Source organism: Meriones unguiculatus, chromosome 2 (genome assembly GCF_030254825.1).
Source record: "Meriones unguiculatus strain TT.TT164.6M chromosome 2, Bangor_MerUng_6.1, whole genome shotgun sequence".
Taxonomy (NCBI): domain Eukaryota; kingdom Metazoa; phylum Chordata; class Mammalia; order Rodentia; family Muridae; genus Meriones; species Meriones unguiculatus.
Window position 1 is genome coordinate 189568883 of NC_083350.1, and position 18363 is coordinate 189587245.

Genomic DNA, 18363 nt, shown 5'->3' on the forward strand with positions numbered 1-18363 from the left:
TGAATATCTTAACAATATTTCTAGGTTATACTTATTCCTGAGCATTTTTAAGTACTTTTGGTAAAGGACTAAGACCGAAAATATGAATTATTTTGAGACATCTCTTTTTTTTTTTTTTAATCAGAGAAATTGTATAGAGCGATTCAAGAATGCATTCCGTGAGTGTTGTTATTTAAGGTGTCTGAAGTGTGGAGACTGGCTAATCATCAAAAGTTTATTAATGAACTAAAAGTTTATTAGCTAATAAAATCTATTATTGCAAGAAATAATTATGGTATTTATTCACTACCTTATAGTTAAGAATATTAGTGAAGAAGCTGGAGACAGGGGAGGTGGCTCTGGGGTTAAAATCCCTTGTTGCTCTTGGAGAGGACCCAGGCTTGGGCCTCAGCACCCACGGTGGAGGCTCCCAGTCGACTAGTGAGCTCCATGGGTGCTGACACCCTTTGCTGGAGTGTGCAGCTGTCACGCTCTGGTGCACGTGTACTCACGCAGGCAAATGTACACATAAAATTAAAACATTTGAAAATTAAAACCAACAGAAGCCAGTTTTATAGTATAACGTGTGATTAAATTTTGAGTATTTTAAATCTATAAATTAACCAGTCAAAACACACTTTACATTAAAATGTTTTTTATAAAGTTAGATAAACATGAAACAAAACAGATAAAAATGAAGGGTGAGTAGCCTGAAAATCGTCATCCCGTTGAAGCAGTACAATGTTCAGCTTTCCTAGAGTCTCTGTAATTGCAGCTTTTCCTCCTTAAATGTAGTCTTAAAACTATTAAAAATTTCTTTGTCATACAGCAACACATCCTTGGCTTAGTTTGCTTTTGCTTGTTTGTAATTAATTAACCAACCAATTAATGTGATTCTTTGACACAGGTACCATTGTAGCCTTGAACGTGCTGTGTATCTGAGACTGGCCTGAAGTTCTGCTCCCTCTGCCCTGACTTCCCAAGTGCTAGAATTACAGGTGTCTACCACCACACCTTGCCTAGTGTGCTTGAAAGTAGCAGGTGAATTTGCTTAGGAAGAACCTGGAACATGTCTGGACTTTGTTCCCGGCAGTCTCATGATGCAGTTAGACACGTCCTTGGCCTCTGCATTTCCTGCACTTCCAGCAGATTCCGGAGGCGGGGTCAGACGGCCTCCGTTTCTGTGGCTAGGCTGTAGGTGGCGCTGTGTTCTTTCGCTGGAAGCAGTTGTGCCTCCTCTCTCTGTGGGTGATGTTATCAGCCCTGGTATTCATTATCTAAATGCATTTATTTGCTTAGATCGAAAAACAAAACAAAACAAAACACAAAACTAACAATAAAAATGGTGAGAGTGTCTGTCTTTCTCTTTCACTGTGGGCTGTTTGTGTGTATTAAACTGGGATCTTTCAATGAAGAAATATTAATTGGCTACCTAGTGCTAAGGCAAAATAAATGCATAACTGTTTCCTTTAATATACTAATTTTCACAGTAGCAGTATTTATGCTTTATCACTTTCCAGAACGGTGGTTCTCAAGGGTCACATCAAAAATACTGAATATCACTTATTTGTTTTATGATTCATCACAGTAAAATTACAGTTATGAAGCAGTAATGATAATTTTATCTTTGGGGGTCACCACAACATAAGAAATTGGTTAAAGGGTCTCAGCCTTAGGAGGGTTGAGAACTGTAGTGGAGACCAGCGGATTTGTAGAGGTTTCATGAACTGATGGGCTTACGTGGATTTCTTGTCATTGTTTTCCTCGGTGAACCACAGACTGCCTTGTCATTGGTCAGCAGGGTATTCCCGAGTCCTCTTTGTCAGAACCTCTTGATGTGATGATATTAGTGTTATACATGGCTCCAGGCCTTGGATCAGATGTTGGTAAAAGAAACCCTGATTTTCTTTGGTCACAAGTGCTACTTAACGGCCATTTTGGTGCTCTGCACACCATTAGTTCTCTGTGGCTTCCAGTGCCAGAGCTGCACATGCCAATACCAGTTGCAGGTTCGTGTACTGGAGTGCGTGTTCACATGCATCTGTGTGTAACATCAAAAGATAATCCTCCTGTAAGTTCCTAGGAGCCTTGTAGTCAGGAGTTACTTGCTGGGATTCTATCAGAGCATGAGCGTGGCATCCACCTCAAGCCTGTTAGATTTTGACAGATGCTCCCCCGTGTTGATTGAGGTGGTCATGTGATACAATTTCTTGCTTTTGCTGTGGGTACATGTGCCTGTGTATCTGAGTGTGTGTAGGTGCATGTGTGCATGTGGAGGCCAGAACTCAGCCTCATATGTTGTTTTGCATCCACTGTCTACTGTTTTGTTTTTTTTTGAGCCATGCCCTCTCACTGGCCTAGAACTCTCCTAGCCTGGACCGCCTGGGCTGCAAGCCTGAGGGATACAGTTGTCTGTTTCTCCAGGGCTGGCGCTAAAACAGACGCCACTGTTTGGCTTTGGTGGGTTCTGCTCCTTGAACTCAGGTCCCAGGTATTTTACTGACGGAGGCATCCCTGCAGCCTCATCTTCATTCATTCGTTTCTCTGCGTAGCCCAGGGTGTCCCAGAACACGCCCTGTCCACATTGACCTTGAATGCACGGAGATCTGCCTGCCTCTGTCTCCAGAGTATGGGGCTGCCTTTGTGCAGCCCCACCGTCCAGCTTACACCTCCGTGTTAGACCAGCCTGTGTTTCTGGGGTATATCTGACTCGCTTTAGGTAAGATGATTTCTACATCTCGCTAATATTTTTGTTTTCATATGTAGGTGATATTTTCTGTTACATGCTTGTGTAATACAGGCAACACTGGCCTCAGTGACTGAGTTGGGAAGTGTTCTCTTCAGTGTTTTTTTTTTTTGTTTTTTTTTTGAGACAGGGTTTCTCTTTGTGGCCTTGGCTGACCTGGACTCTTTGTACATCAGGCTGGCCTCCAACTCATAGCGATCGCCTGCCGCCTGCCTCTACCTCCCTGAGTGTTGAGATTATAGGTGTGTGCCACTGTGCCTGGCTTTTGAGTTGATATTTGAGTACTATCCCTTTATTGTTTCTAGCCTGTTTATCTTTACTTTTTCTTCTAGAGCCAGTTTCAGGAATAAATTGCTTTCTAAGAATTTGTCCCTTTTATCAAAGTTGTTTGTTATTGACAGAGTATCCCTGTTTAGAGTATTCCTTTGTAATCTCTTTCTTTCTGTAAGGTTGGTAGAAATGTGCTTTCATTTCTCATTTTAATGATTTGAGTCTTTTTAAAAAAACAAAAACAAAAACAAAAAAACCTCAGGTCCCAGGTATTTTACTGACAGAGGCATCCCTGCAGCCTCATCTTCATTCCTTTTTAAAGGAAGACTTTGAACAGTTTTTCTCTTCTCTTTTTTTTTTTAAGATATTTTTAATTTATGTATATAAGTGACAGACAAGGGCACCAGATCTCATTATAGATGGTTGTGAGCCACTATGTGGTTGCTGGGAATTGAACTCAGGACCTCTGGAAGAGCAAACAGTGCTCTTAACCACTGAGCTATCTCAGCCCCTTGAGTCTTTTTTTTTTTTTCTTGATCAATCAAACCAAAGTTGGCAAGGTTTTTCTTTGTTTTCCTTAAGACAGGATTTTACTTGACTTGGATTTGAGAGCTCTGTAGATAACCTTTTGTGAGATATTTGGTTTTCAGATATAGTCTGTAGTTTGCCATTTTACTTACACACACACACACACACACACACACACACACACACTACATGTATTAAAAGTTTGTAACTTTGATCACGTCTAATTCGTTAGTTTTCCCCAGGTAATTTGATTTTGGGTCTGTAGTCTAACATAAAGCACTTCATACTTTGTGGAGAGAACAGGTTATCCTTTTATGTGTTCCAAATCTTGCTGTTCTTCAAAATAGGACCAGATTAGTAGCTGAAAACTTAATATGTATTTTACAATGGTTTGGAAGTATTGAGGGAATGATAATAGAAGTAGGATGCTTGAACAAAAGGAATAGTAAATAGTATGTAATTTTACAGTTGTAAACACATAGAAACAGTTACTGAGGTGATTGATTTGAATATGCAGTGTATGGCCGTTTGCTATCTCTCATATCCTGTGGTGTTTCAGTCCATTAATGTAAGTTCAGTGGACTTCTGACTGCTTGTCACCAGTGACAGATTTCTGATTTTTAAAATATGACAGAGTTATAAATCACTAGTTTGCTAGATTGAACCAGTAATCTATTAAAGAACATGGCTGTATTTACTGTAGATAAATGCAAATTTAAAAAGGTTCTGTATATGAAGGTTTAAATGATTTATTATCCTTCAATGCATTCCTGAGTCTGAAGTTATATAACGGATTTAGAAAATTTCATTTCCTGTTTGAAGGTTTAAATTTGCATATTTTTTCTTAATGCAAGTATTGGAGCTTAGTCAATAGAATATATAGTAAAACTCTGATTATACTATCGCTTACATTTTTGAGGTTGTATTACAATATCAACCCTTTTAAATGCATAGGGTAAGTTATTAAATACACTCACTTATTATTTTTTCTGGGATAGAGATTGAGGGAGAATTAAAGGAATGGAGATTGTAGTCTCTAAGTGGCTTAAGAATTAGTGTTCACATGAGCTTTCTTTCTCTTTAACTTGGATTCTTTTTTTTTTTTTTTGTTTCCTGCAAAGTTGCAATTCATATAGTTTTTAGTATGGTTTTTCCTCTCAATAGGAAAACACCAGCAGAACAGCTAATCCTCTACCAGGCTCTCACTTCACACAGTTGCTTCTTCTTATTTATTCTTTTAGGACAGTCATTCCAGTTGCTGGGGCTCTGGTGTGCCCCTACCACATAGCCTGTCTGTGCCTGCTTGTTGGCTTCTGAGGCAGGCCCGTGGTGGAGAGCCCAGGCTGCCTTGAACTTGGCTCCTGTCCCCACCATGGCTAGGATCATAGGCACCATAACTAGATCCACTCACTTTTAAAATGAAACCTCTTCTTTCTAGATCCTTACAGAGTCACATGCAGTTGAAGAAATTGAAAAGAGAACTCTTGTTTTCTCCTTCTTTCCTCTAATACGAAAAATTGACAGAAACATTGTGGTGTGGGTAGCCATGAAGTCAGGGTGAGGAGACTCCCAGCACCCTGGCTGCCTCCCGAGGCCCTTCTAGCCTGTTTCTTCTGCTGCTCCTCATGGGGACAGCGGAAACCACCAGTCTTTCCCCATTATTTTGCCAGTTGAAGAACTTTAGGTAAATGGGATAGTATATGAGTTTCTGGGTTTTCCGGCTAGTATACTTTTCTGAAGAGTCATCTATATTGTTGTGCGCATGAGTAGTCTGATCCTTATTGTTTCGTAGTGGGTATGGTGATGGTCTTCTTCTTTTTTCAGGCTGTTATTGTGAAAGTACCTATAAACATTCATGCTATTTTGTTTTCACTTGGGAAAATTGCAAGGTGTGTAGTTGTTAGTTCAAATAGTAGTGGCATGTTTACTTTTTGAAAGAAATTCCCAGACTCTTTCTACAGCGGCGTGTCATTTCACACAGCAGCATCTGAGTGATGGAGCTTCAGCACAGCCTCCCTGGGAAGTGCTGCTACTGTTCTTACTGACCCATTTGACTGCTTACTGCGGTTTGCGGTTCCTTAAGACCTAGGAATGCCGAATTTGTTTCCATATGCTCGTTGTGTCTTCTTTTGTGACCTGTGTTCTGCTCTTTGGTTTATTTTCTAATTAGTTTTTCTTCTGCTTTTGTATTTGAGAATTCCTTGTATATTTTAGATATCCTCTTCTCGAATACTTGGTTTACAAATACAGTCTGTATATAGGTTGTCTTTCTTTTTTTTTAGTAAGCAAAAGTTTGTAATCTTTGATAAAGCCCAATTCATAAGTTTTTTGCTTTTGGAATTTGCTTTTGGTTGTGAAGTCTAAGAATTCTTAAATTAGCCCTGAGGATTTTCTGTTGCTGTCTTTCTAAGTTTTACACCATACGTTTTAGTCTGTGATCCATATTGAGCTGTTGTGGATTAGGTGTGACGCTGTGTGCTTTCATTTCTTTGCATATTGAGATCTGATTGCTGCAGGCCATGTGCTGAGACTGTCACCACCAAGAGGTTTTGTGCATCGCTGTCACAATCAGTGTGGAGGGTGTGTGCCTGCGCTCCCTGTCCTGCCCCACAGATTTCTGTGTCTGCCCTGTTAGCTCCTCACGGTCTTGATCCCGGTGTCTGTGGAGAAACACGAATTAGGTAGGCAGATCCCTCCCACTGCCTCCCTTTTAATATTGCTTTTCTGTTATAGTTCGTTTGCTGCTTCTGTATAAATCTTACGATAATCATTTTCTCCACCTGTTGAGATCTTTCGGGGTTTATGATCGACTGGTAGGTGCATCTGTATCACTTTTGAGGAGTGGTGACTTGTATAAACATACACCTGCTCTCCATTTAGTGAGGTTGAACACCCTAGTTCCAGGATTTGGGTGTTTTTTGTGGTGAAATTGTTTGTGTATTTCTAGCAATTAAGTGTTGTCACTTTGATTTCATTGCTTGTATTGTCAGTTGTTATTTTTGTAAATGTTATTAGTTCTTTGTGAATTTCACATTATGCGCCCACTCCCACTCATCTCCCCTCCCCTCGTCCTTGTCCTCCCCAACAGAGGAAAAAGTCTCACTGTGGAGGCTGCAGTGTGTCCCAGTGTGTCCCACAGTGCACCCTTTGTCCACACCTCTGTGCTTGCAGATGTTCACCGCAGTGACCCCTTGGTCTGGTGTGAGGCCTCTGGCTTCGGCTGCTCTGTCGAGAGGGGAGCCTCCCTGGGACTCCTCTGGGACATCCCGTTGTCCTGTCATGGGGGTCCTGTAGTTTTGGGTCTGTAGGACCGGATGCTTCGTGCACTCCAGCAGTTCACCGATGGGGTAGATGCTGGGGTGGGTCAATTCAAAGCCCTGGACCTGGGCCTGCGAGGTATCTGAGCTGGCCGGCCTGCCAGCTCTCACCGGCAATCTCTGCAGCCCGGGCTAGCTCTATCTACCCTGCTGCCCAGGTGAGGTGCAGGGCCGGCCCTCCCAAGTATTATGGATGGTGAGGGACAGGGCCAGTTCTCCATTTTCATGGCCCAGGGACTAGCGATGGCAAGGGATGAGGGAGGGGAGAGGGCATCTCTCCCTTGTCCATACTGTGGCATGGTAGCCCAGCTGTAGTGCCAGCTCTGCCACGCTCACACCTTTGGGCAGGCTCACTGCAGCTCTCACAGTGAGCAGTCCACTCCGCAGGGTGCTGCTGTCAGGGCTGGGCCAGATCTCCACAGCACTCAGGGGAGAGGTGTGGCAGTTCTGCACAGCTGTCAGATGGCAGCCAGACCAGGGACGTCCACCTGGTCTTTGGTGGTAGCGGACCCCTGCTGCTGCAGGGCTGTAAACCAGATGTGGCTCCGGGCGGCAGCACAGGCCAGGACCCCACTGTGGTTGCAGGTGGCACCACGGCCATTCCCATCAGGCTGCTCCTCACCACCCTCGAGTCTCCAGTTCTGCCCCTCTCCATTGTGCCCACACCCTTCTGTTTCTCTCTCTTCCATTGCTCCACCTGCTCATCCTGCCGGTGCTGGGGTCTCTTGAGTGTCAGGAGTGGTCTCAGGAGCTCTCTGCCCACCGTTGTTATGGTACCTGGCAAGGCCATCTCGGCTGTGGTCTGCCCCCCCGTCCTGTGTGGTGCCAGCCTGGTGGTCTTCTCAGGCTCTTTTTCAGGGAGTGTTGACAGATGTTGACAGGTGGCAAGTGTAGGCACAGCCTCCCTCCTGTCTGCCACCTGCTGACGCACAGGACACTGCAGCCACGTCTGAAGCCTTGTGTGTTTGTCCTTGTCACCTCTGACCTCGCTAGGTCACACCTTAGCTTTGATAATGCTGGTGTTTGACGGGAGGTAGCCCGTGTGTGTTGCTGGTGGGTTGGACTCAAGTTTATCTTTTTTCTACCTTTGAGCTGAGAAGCATAAAATTAGCGTTCATTTTCAAACACTTAATAGACGTCCAGTGAAATTATGTGGCCATAGAACATTTTTTGTTTGTTTAAAGCTATAAATATTTCCATACTATTACAGGGTTATTAAAATTTCCTGCTTTATGTTGAGAAAGTTACGGTAGCTTGTTGTTTTATGTAAATTGATGTATGCCCTCTAAATTGTCAAATTCTGTGTTTGAAGTAATTTGTTATTCCATTTTACTCTTTCTCTCAAGCCCCTCCCCTGTCCAGCACACCTTATTTTTTAAGTTTTTGAGACAGGTTTTAGTAATCTCTTGTTTCATTCCTGATACTGGCAGTTTGTGATTTTTGGCTTGCTTCTTTATCTTGCCAAAGCTATTCAATTATTTTGGTATATTCAATAACTTTTTCTTTATTTCACTGATAGTTTTCTGTTGCTTTCAGTTGTGTTGGTATCTGTTCTTTGCTAATTTCTTACCTTTTGTTGCTTCTTTCTCTTCTGCCTAATTTTCCCTTTTTTAAAACTAGGTTTTCATTTTTTTAAAATTGAAAATAAAGTTATTTTTATACAATATATTTTGATCATATTTTTTCCTCTCTCATCTCCTCCAGATCCCCCCCACCTCCTCGCCCCTCAATGAGGGGTCAAGGAGGTCAGAGAGGTGTTCGCTCCCTGCAGCTAGAGTTCCAGGCAGCAGTCAGTTGTCTGATGTAGGTGCTAGGAATCAAACTCAGGTCCTCATAAGAACAGTGCATGTGCTTAACTGCGGAGTCATTTCTGCAGACCCGTCCTCCCTCTGTGTGTGTGTGTGACTCCGTCTGTCTCTCTCTCTCAAACAGGCAAATAAAAAAGACAACCTAGAATAAAACAAAGCTGTCACACTAACAAAAAAAGAAAGCACAAGAAATGAATACACAGACACATAGACACACACAGACACACTCAGACACATACACATATACACATGCCTAAATATATTCAATCCTGAGTCCCTTTAGTGTTACGTGTGTGTGCATGGTTTTGGGCCAACCTCTGGGTGTTGCATAGCTGTTTAGGGGCTCGCCTCATCCTTGGGGAAGACTTTTTCTCATGCTCTCAGGATTCCCTCGTTCTTCAGCTGTAGGGCTGGGGCCATGAGGGTTCTCTCTTCTGGGGGGCTTCTCCATTGATGCTGTGCTTCTTCAGGCCTTGTGTAGGCAGCCATGTTGTTGAGGTATCTAGGAGATATATTCTCACAGCGATTTCCTGATCCTCTGGCTTTTAAAATCAGTTGCCCCCCCATGATGTTTTCTGAGCCTTGGGGCAGGAGTTACATTGTATATGTATCTGTTGTGGGGTTTTTGTGGTGGTCTCTGGCAGAGAGAAGTTTCTTTGAAGAATGGCAATGGTTACACTTATCTTTGGGTATTACAGCACTGTTAGGAATTCTGCTGGTTTAATAAGGTGGCAGCAGGTTCTCTCCTATGAGGGAATGTTTGGGTTCGGTACTGGGCTAGGTTTCCAGTACCAGGCATGATTCCCCCCCCCCCCCCCCCCCCCCCGTTGAATGGGTCTTAAGTCTTGTTAGAGAGCTGTTGGTTACCACCAAGACATGAGGACCACTCTTGCCCTCTCAGGGTTATTGAACCATACAGTAGTTGCAGTTGGTGGTGTCACAGCTGGGTAGGACTATTGGTTGAACCCCTCCTTTGGAATCTTACCTAGCACTTTTTTCTTTCTTTATTCGTTTTTTTTTCCCTTTTTTTTTGAGGCAGGGTTTTTCTGTGTAGCCCTGGCTGTGCTGGAACTCACTTTGTACACCAGGGTGGCCTAGAACTCACAGAGATCCACCTGCCTCTGCCTCCCGAGTGCTGGGATTACAGGGTGCACCTCTGTGCTTGGCTTGCGAGGCATGTTCTAGTACTGTGAAAGGGAGCGTTCAGGGAGGAGGCTTTCAAGTCAGATTTGTCTTGAGGCCTCCTGTCTGAAGTAGCAAAAGGATTAACCTTCAACCCCTATGAGGTAGCCAGGGGCAACACCAGCAGCCTGTGCGCTTTGAAGCTCTCAGGACTCCCTGACCAGCAACCCCAAAGGGGGTTCTCATGCCTAATATTGCAGTTTTGTCAGTCGATGGCTGTTGGGTGGAGCATTCTCATCCCAAATGAGATAAATTTATTTAAATTGTGTGCGTGCATGCGTGATTTCTTTCTTTTGAGAATTCTCCATACTGATTTCCATAGTAGCGGCTATACCACATTTCAGTCACATCAACAATGACAAGGATTCCCTTTCCTCATATCCCTTCCAGCATGTTGTCAGTTTTTTTGTTGAGCTTAGCCATTCTGTTTGGAGTAAGATGCAATAGCAAAGGTATTTTGATTTTTTTTTCTCTTACTGCTAAGGATAATGAACATTTTTGAGATATTCATGTCTTAAAATCTTTTGATTTATTTATTTTTATCATATGTGTACGGTGGTTTTGTCTGCACCACATGTATGCAGTGCCTGCAGAGGGCAGGCATGGTCAGAACCCCTGCAGCTGGAGTTACAGACGGTCGTGAGTTGACCTGTGTGTCTGGGCATTCAGCCTACATCCTCAGGAATGAGGTGCCAGGATTGCACCCTGCCATCAGCTCTCTCCTGGCAGACGGTCCTGGTTAATTGTAGTTGTGGCATCTGAGGTTAACCTGTCACGGAAGCCCAGAGTAAGCCTGTGAAGTCAGCAGCTCTTTTTAAATTAGTAACTTTTTATGTGTGTGGCTCTTTTTCTTGTGTGTATGCTGTACACCTTTGGGGCCCCATGAAGGCATGGGTCTCCTGGAACTATAGTTACACATGGTGGTAGGCCATCATGTGAGTGTTAGGAATGGGGCCTGGTCCTCTGGAGGAGCTACATCCCCTGTCCCCACCCCCAGTTTTTAAAAGACAGGCTCTCACTGTGTAGGCATGGGTAATTTGGACTTGTTATCTACACTATTGTGGCCTTGAACTCACAGAGATCTGCAAGTACAATCTCTTAAACTAAATTCATTCCCTTCAATTCAGAAGCTCTCTGCTTTCCTTAGAGCTTTGTCTGCAAACATTTTGAAGAAAGTGCAGCCCAAAGATTTGCTACTGACAAATAAGTCAAAGAATATTGTGGGGTTGACCACGAAGCAGCCTTGTAAAGCTTCTTAAATTAAATGCTCTCCCTTTCTCCTCTGGATTCCAAGAAAATATGTACTTGCTTTCTTTAGAAATGTGCAGTGAGTATATGATTTAGAAAGAGAAAACTTTTTCTAAGTCAGTCAGGCAGGATAGCCATCACTTAGAGTCCTTGGAACTTTTTCTGTAGAACTATTACTGCGTAAAATTCCCTCCCCCAAAGCTAACATCCTTTCAGGGTTGAAAACAAATAGCAATCTAGAAGGAATTTCTGATATAAGGAAGATGCAAAAATTGTCAGGTGTTTTAATTTCTACTGACAGTTACTTTTCCTAGAGTCCCTGGTGCATGCACCCATGAATCTGTACACGCTGAGTGAAAAAACCTAATAAAACCTAGTTCCAGGGATTATTTTCTCAGCTGTAGGCCCTCTTCACTAGAACCAGACGAGTTCAGTCAGGACAATGCAGAGGCCATTGTAGCAGCGGCTTCTGGAGGGGGACGTGCAGCCGGCTGCAGAGACTCCATCGCAGGGTCCATGTGTGTCGTCGCGCCGGGATCTTCACCATGGGTTGGTGCTTACTCTGAGATGGCCCTAGTTATTGTCACTGTTCATGCACCTTATGCACCATGAAGGAGGACATTCGGGAAGACCAGCGTTCCTATTTTATTTTCTAAGAATAATGCCAAGGCCTAGCTGGGAGGGTTGTGGTTTTGAGGTCAGCCTAGGAAAGTAATGTGTTTGCTAGAACTCTGTTTTCCCTAACTCTGTTAGTGTCTTTTTCTGTTATACTTTTTAAAAATTGTATTTTTTTAATATTAATTATAGTTTATGTACTATGTGTCCCAACTGTAGCCCCCTCCCCCTCCTCTCCCAGTACCACCCTCCCTCCCTTATTTCCCATGCCCCTCCCCCAGTCCACTCATAGGAGAGGTCCTCCTCCCCTTCCATCTGACCCTAGCTTATCAGGTCTCCTCAGGACTGGCTGCATTGTCCTCCCCTGGCCTGGTAAGGATGCTCTCCCCTCAAGGGGAGGTGATCAAAGAGCCAGCCACTGAGTTCATGTCAGAGATGGTTCCTGTTCCTATTATTGGGGAACCCTCTTGGACACTGAGCTGCCATGGGCTACTTCTGAGCAGGGTTTCTAGGTTATCTCCGTGCATGGTCCTTGTTTGGAGTATCAGTCTCCGAAAAGACCCCTGGGCCCAGATTTCTTGGTTCTGTTGCTCTCCTTGTGGAGCTTCTGTCCCCTCCAGGTCTTTCTATCTCCCCCTATTTTCCTAAGATTCCCTGCACTCTGTGCAGTTTGGCTATGAGTCTCAGCATCTGCTTTGACACACTGCTGGGTAGAGTCTTTCAAGGGCCCTCCATGGTAGGCTCCTGTCCAGTCCCCTGTTTTCTCCCTCTTCTGATGTCCATCTCGTTTGCTTTTCTGAATGAAGATTGAGCATCTTACCCAGGGTCTTCCTTCTTGCTTAGCTTCTTTAGGTGAACAGATTTTAGTATGTTTATCCTATATGTCTAATACCTACTTATAAGTGAGTTTATACCATGTTAGTGTCTTTTTAGGCATCCTGCTCTTTTCAAAAATATGGCGGGTTTTTAAAGTGCTAATGTCAAGGTATTCAGTTTTACCCAAGGACCCATTTCTGTGTGACTGTAACTCTACATGAGAAGAAATTTTATTAGTTCATTTTCTCTTTTCTGGGGGGTTCATTTTATATATAAACAAACTCAGGATAAAAGTGGTGTGGGCACTTTTGGACATGTCATGAGAAACAGCAGTACCTGGTTAGTGGTAGAAGCTGAGCTTACACTTTGCCAGGCTTCCTGCTCTGCGGTGCTCTTGTCTCGTCTGAGGAGAAACGTAGCAAGTTCACATTGAGTTGTCCGGAGTGAGCACGGCCCCCTGTCAGGTCCCAGGGTGTTGACTTATGCTCTTCCAGCTTTATAAATCTTTCCAAGAGAAGAGACTTATTTTTCATGTTCCTGTATTTTTTTTTTTGAGCATGTAAGTGACTCAGTTTAGTGACCAATTTTAAGATAAGGCACTTTATTAATAAAACTATTAAGAAGGAAATTGTCATGCTCAAATTAAGGTCTAGGCACAAGTTGTAAAGGTTCACTTGAATTCTTTGAATAAGATCCTTTAAAAAGTCTATAATCATATACATTAAACTGTGACCTATGTAATGCATGTTATGCCACCCTGAAGGTTGCTATAAAAATTGTTTATGAAGTTCATGCAAGACTAAAATATGTTGAAATGGAGAGTTTTGAAAAACGTTCTATATAGCAGAGGAGACCAAATCATGCTAAAATGCAGGAAAAGACTATACATCAGTTTCCAAGCTACATTATTCAAAAAATACAACCATAAAAAGGTAATAAGATTACATTTTCACATTTCATGGCTGGTAAAGTGCATTAGGCTGCTCAGATATTCATAACTCCCTGTGACATTTGGAAGATTACATTTTGGAGTGCAGAGCCATTACTGCCGCTCAGATAATAACCCGCGATGCCTGGCCTGGCTGTGAGCCCCGTCGTTGGAGACAAATTTGTGTTTTGAAGGTTGATCAGCTTCAAATAACTATTAGAAAGGGTTAACCTGACACTGTAGGCTCCTGGCTTGGTTTTTAGATATAACAGATATGCATGCATACAGTATATCAAATATGCCATACACTTATGTGGACAAATTTCAGTCATCAATTTTCTTCTTGAGAGGTGCATCTTCTAATATTTAATGTAGTGGAAAACATTTAAAACACCTGTCTGCATATTGCTTTCACACTATAAGCTCAGTTTAGAAGCTGATAAAATATTTGGGGCCTTTTTGGAAATTACTTTCCAAATTAATTCTGTAGCTTCTTGGAAGGGTGGTTGCTGATGGTCAGATATACAGGTCGGGATGAGGGACGCAGGTGGGTAATGTTAAGGTGAAGGTGAGGGCTCTCAAGTCAGTTAGTGAGGTTTTCATCCTGTTATTTCTTCCAGAGGACATATGATTTTTGAAGAAAATGTCACAGTATTAGAACTCTTTCCATATTTATTTTTTTGCAGCAAGTTGTTTCTTTATGTTGGTTGGTTTTTCTGCATGTTTGAGTTCATTTGAGGCAGTGCCTTTCTGGACTCCGTTGAAAACTTTCAGTTTGTGCCTAATAGGAAATGTTGCTGAAGTTGTCTTTACTGGTGTGTCGAAAGGACTTTCACAAAACCTTTTCTCTTTCTGCTTTCCTCTCATTAAGCAGTGACTTTAGGGTAATGTGTTCTTATATGTAACATTGTATAGGGTTACTAGTGTTTTATGACTGGGGAAATTTGTTGTTCATTTGCTGCCTTTCTGAAACTGTATAGTACTTTCTGATCAAAATAAACTCCTATGATCAGGAAGTTACTAATTTTACATTCTGCTCTCTGTGTGGACTACTGCAGATGCCATACGCATTTCCTCAGCAACACTGACGTATGAGAACACCTGTTTCCACTCCTTGCCTATGGCGCATCTGATTATTATTAAGGATTTGGAATTTTTTAAGATGTATATATATATATTTTTTGTTTTTAATATTAATTTTGTGAAAAAATTGAGGTTTTCATATGTTGTGTTGTCATTTGGAGTCAAATTCATTGCTTTGTCCCAAACATCACTTTTTAAATTTTCTTTTAGGAAATTATTTATATTATGAATTATGAATTATTTTCTCTAGTGTATAATTATATTTTGATTTTATGATATTTTTGCTTATGCATTTAATTCCCTAATTACTTAATTACTTACGGAAGTAATTATTCCACCTAATTACTTAAGCTTAAGCTCAGAGTCTTATACATGCTGGGTGAGCATTCTATCAGTGAACTATAGACTCTGCTCAGAATTTTAATTTATATTAATTCAGTTTGAGAAGTCTAGAAATCTTAACAAAATCTTTTTTTTCCTGTGTTCTCTAGTGGCCCAAAGCTAGCTTTGAATTCACTATTTAGCAATGGATCATCTTGAACTTCTTTTTTAAAGATAGGGTCTCACTGGGTGGTGGTGGTATACGCCAGTAATCCCAGCACTTTGGAGGCAGAGGCAGGAGGATCTCTGGGAGTCTAGAGAGTGGCATTCCAGTACAGCCAGGGCTACACAGAGAAAGAAAGAAAAAAAAGAAAAGTAATGACAAGAAAAAGATAGGGTCTCACTTTAGAGTCTGGCTGGCCTGGGCTTGCTAGGTCAGAGGTCTGCCTGCCTCTTCCTTCTGGGTGCTGGAAGGGTATAGCGCTGTACCATCATGCCTGCTCTTTGTTTTTTTAATTAGTTTATTTCTGTTTTTTATGTGCATGTATGTAAGCATTCTCTGTGTGTGCCTTGTCCCCTCAGAGGCCAGAAGAGAATTGCTTTGAATTGGAGTTAAGGATGGTTGTGTGTAAGCTGTCCTGTGAGTGCTGGGGACCCAGCCCAGACCAGAAGAGAATTGCTTTCAATTGGAGTTAAGGATGGTTGTGTGTAAGCTGTCCTGTGAGTGCTGGGGACCCAACCCAGACCAGAAGAGAATTGCTTTGACTTGGAGTTAAGGATGGTTGTGTGTAAGCTGTCCTGTGAGTGCTGGGACCCAGCCCAGACCCTCTGTGACCGCACACAGGGTTCTGCACTTGAGAGCCAGCTCTCCAGTCCTGCCCTCGACCACTTGATTTTCCTGCCACTGCTCAAGCGCTGGGATTACGGGCATCTGGCCTAAGAGCTGAGAAAAGCATCACCTCTCACATTTATAAAATACTGTCTTATCACCTCATGCAGCTGATGGTGGTCTACTTAAGTTACGCTCTATTTGTTATTTTAAAAGTTGACCATTTTGTTGTTGGGGGTTAGGGACTGATGCCAATGGGAAGTCATTGCTAATCTGACGTGTAGGAGAAGTAACCGTGGTTAACAGGTGGTGACTGATGTCTTGGACTGTGTTTGTTTCCCTGGTAGCTGGTGGGAGGCCAGTTTGATCTGGAGACGAACTTCATCATCCAGGAAGGTGAGAGTGTCGTCTGCATGCTGGATTTACTGGAGAAGTGCGATATCACTTGCCAGGCAGAGGTCTGGAGCATGTTCACAGCCATTCTGAGGAAGAGCATCCGAAACCTTTACGTCTGCGCAGAAGTGGGCCTCGTGGAGAGAGTACTTGGGAAGATAGAGAGAGCCGACAGTATGATTGCAGGTACGACTTTTCTGTAGAGATGTGTGAAAGGAAATAGTGAGATTCTTACAGTATTTGAAAAATTCTCTTAGCAATATGTTTTTAAAAAACAAATACTTGATTATATAACATTATCTATTTAAAATTATTTATTATTTTAAAGTTGTGAGTGTGTGTGTGTAGGATTGTAGGGAGTGTGATGCATGCAGAGGCAGAGGTAGCAATATTCTTGGAGCTGGAGTTTATCTTAGCTCAGGTGCTTGGGAAGAGCTGTATGTGCTCTTAGCCACTGAGCTGTGTCTTTGCCCTCATAGCATGTGTGTGTACCTCTTGTGTCCAGACATGTAAGTGCGTACATGTGTTTTAATTCTCCATCTCTCTAAATTTAATCTCTCACCAATTCAATTGTTTGCTTTTTCTCAGATCTTCTCGTGGACATGTTGGGAGTGCTGGCCAGCTATAATTTGACAGTTAGAGAACTGAAGCTTTTCTTCAGCAAACTTCAAGGAGATAAAGGACACTGGGTAAAAACCAAGTGAAAACAAACACCCCAAGCCCTAAATGCTCTGGTATTTGAAGGTCCCTCCCAGGCACGTTGGCAGCTTATAATGGGACTGACACTGTTCACATGGTACATGTCAGATTGAGGGGCGGGCGTTGTTGTTTCGGGTGTGCTAGGTAGACTAGTAATTTGATCCTTGTTAAATTGGTGCTTTAGAGCCACATATTTGTTATTTATTGGAGTTCAGGATGTGTTCTGTTGCACCCAGTCTTCTGTTCTGAGTGATAATGGCCCTTCAGTGAGATAGCATATTCTGGGAGCAGAGCCTTTGCAGGTTAGAGCTCTCCTCTTGAGGGGCAATTTGGTGGTGTTTTTGTAGTTTGTGTTGGTGAACTTGTCCTGAATCTCAGGTCTCTTATCAACAGCATTTCTTTTTGCAGTTTCACTTAGCTGTTTTTTTACAGGAATACTAGTAAATGTTTGTTCCATTTTTGTTTCTAGCCATTAGTGACTTACAGAGATTATTGTCTTTAGTCTGCTGCCTTATAATTTTTTAGATCTACAAATTTAATTTATGTTTGTGCCCTGCAATTTGTCATGTTAAAATTTGTATTTTTTAGCTGATATTTTGTAAGCTCCAGCTCTCTGTGCTCTCCAGATGTTTCCTGTGGCTGGTAAATGCACTTAGTTATGGTCCTGGGTAGATTAGCATGTATTTACGTTGCTAGTTGTTCCTTTGTGACTCTGTAGTTTTCATCAAATCTTGAAAAAAAATTCATTATTTTTCCCAATATTACTTCCTTTTGTTCTTCCTTTTCTCCTCATCTGGGGCACCAAACTTTAGGTGACTTTAGTTTTTATTAAATTAAAAAATGTTTTTGAAACTTTTTTTTTCCTCATAGTCTTTACTTGGGATTGTGTAAGACCATAGCTTACACAGGTGCCTTTTTAATGAGCTATGTTGGCACATTTTTAGAGCCCAAGTCAAATCTCTTGATACTGTCCCGGATCACTGAGGTCTGGTCACTTTTCTCCTTCCTTCCTTCCTTCCTTCCTTCCTTCCTTCCTTCCTTCCTTCCTTCCTTCTCTCCCCCTCCTTCCTTCCCTTCCTTCTCTCCCCCTCCCTCCTTCCCTTCCTTCTGTCCCCCTCCCTCCTTCCCTTCCTTCTCTCCCCCTCCCTCCTTCCCTTCCTTCTGTCCCCTCCCTCCTTCCCTTCTTTCTGTCCCCCTCCCTCCTTCTCTTCCTTCTCTCCCCCTCCCTCCTTCCCTTCCTTCTCTCCCCCTCCCTCCTTCTCCCTCCCTCCCTCCTTCCCTTCCTTCTGTCCCCTCCCTCCTTCCCTTCTTTCTGTCCCCCTCCCTCCTTCTCTTCCTTCTCTCCCCCTCCCTCCTTCCCTTCCTTCTGTCCCCCTCCCTCCTTCCCTTCCTTCTCTCTCCTTTCCTCCTTCCCTTCCTTCTCTCCCCCTCCCTCCTTTCCTTTCTTCCCTCCCCCTCCCTTCTTCCTTCCCTTTCTCTTTTCCTCCTTTCCTCCCTCCTCCCTCCCTCCCTCTTCACTTTCTTAAGACAAGGTCTCATTGTAGCAGTCCTGAAACTCACTGTGTAGACCAGGCTAGCCTCAAACTCCCAGGAATCTGCCT

The 18363-nt window shown here is 42.9% G+C and overlaps 1 protein-coding gene across 2 annotated transcripts in view; it reads left to right on the forward strand.

The window, feature by feature from the left end:
• Lrba (LPS responsive beige-like anchor protein) overlaps positions 1-18363 on the forward strand; it is a 495461-nt gene that overhangs the window by 33332 nt on the left and 443766 nt on the right. For both annotated transcript variants that reach the window (XM_060378522.1, XM_060378523.1), the window contains exons 2-3: positions 16018-16249; positions 16652-16752. In XM_060378522.1, coding sequence (XP_060234505.1) covers positions 16018-16249; positions 16652-16752 — 333 coding nt within the window. The remainder of the gene's footprint in view (positions 1-16017; positions 16250-16651; positions 16753-18363) is intronic.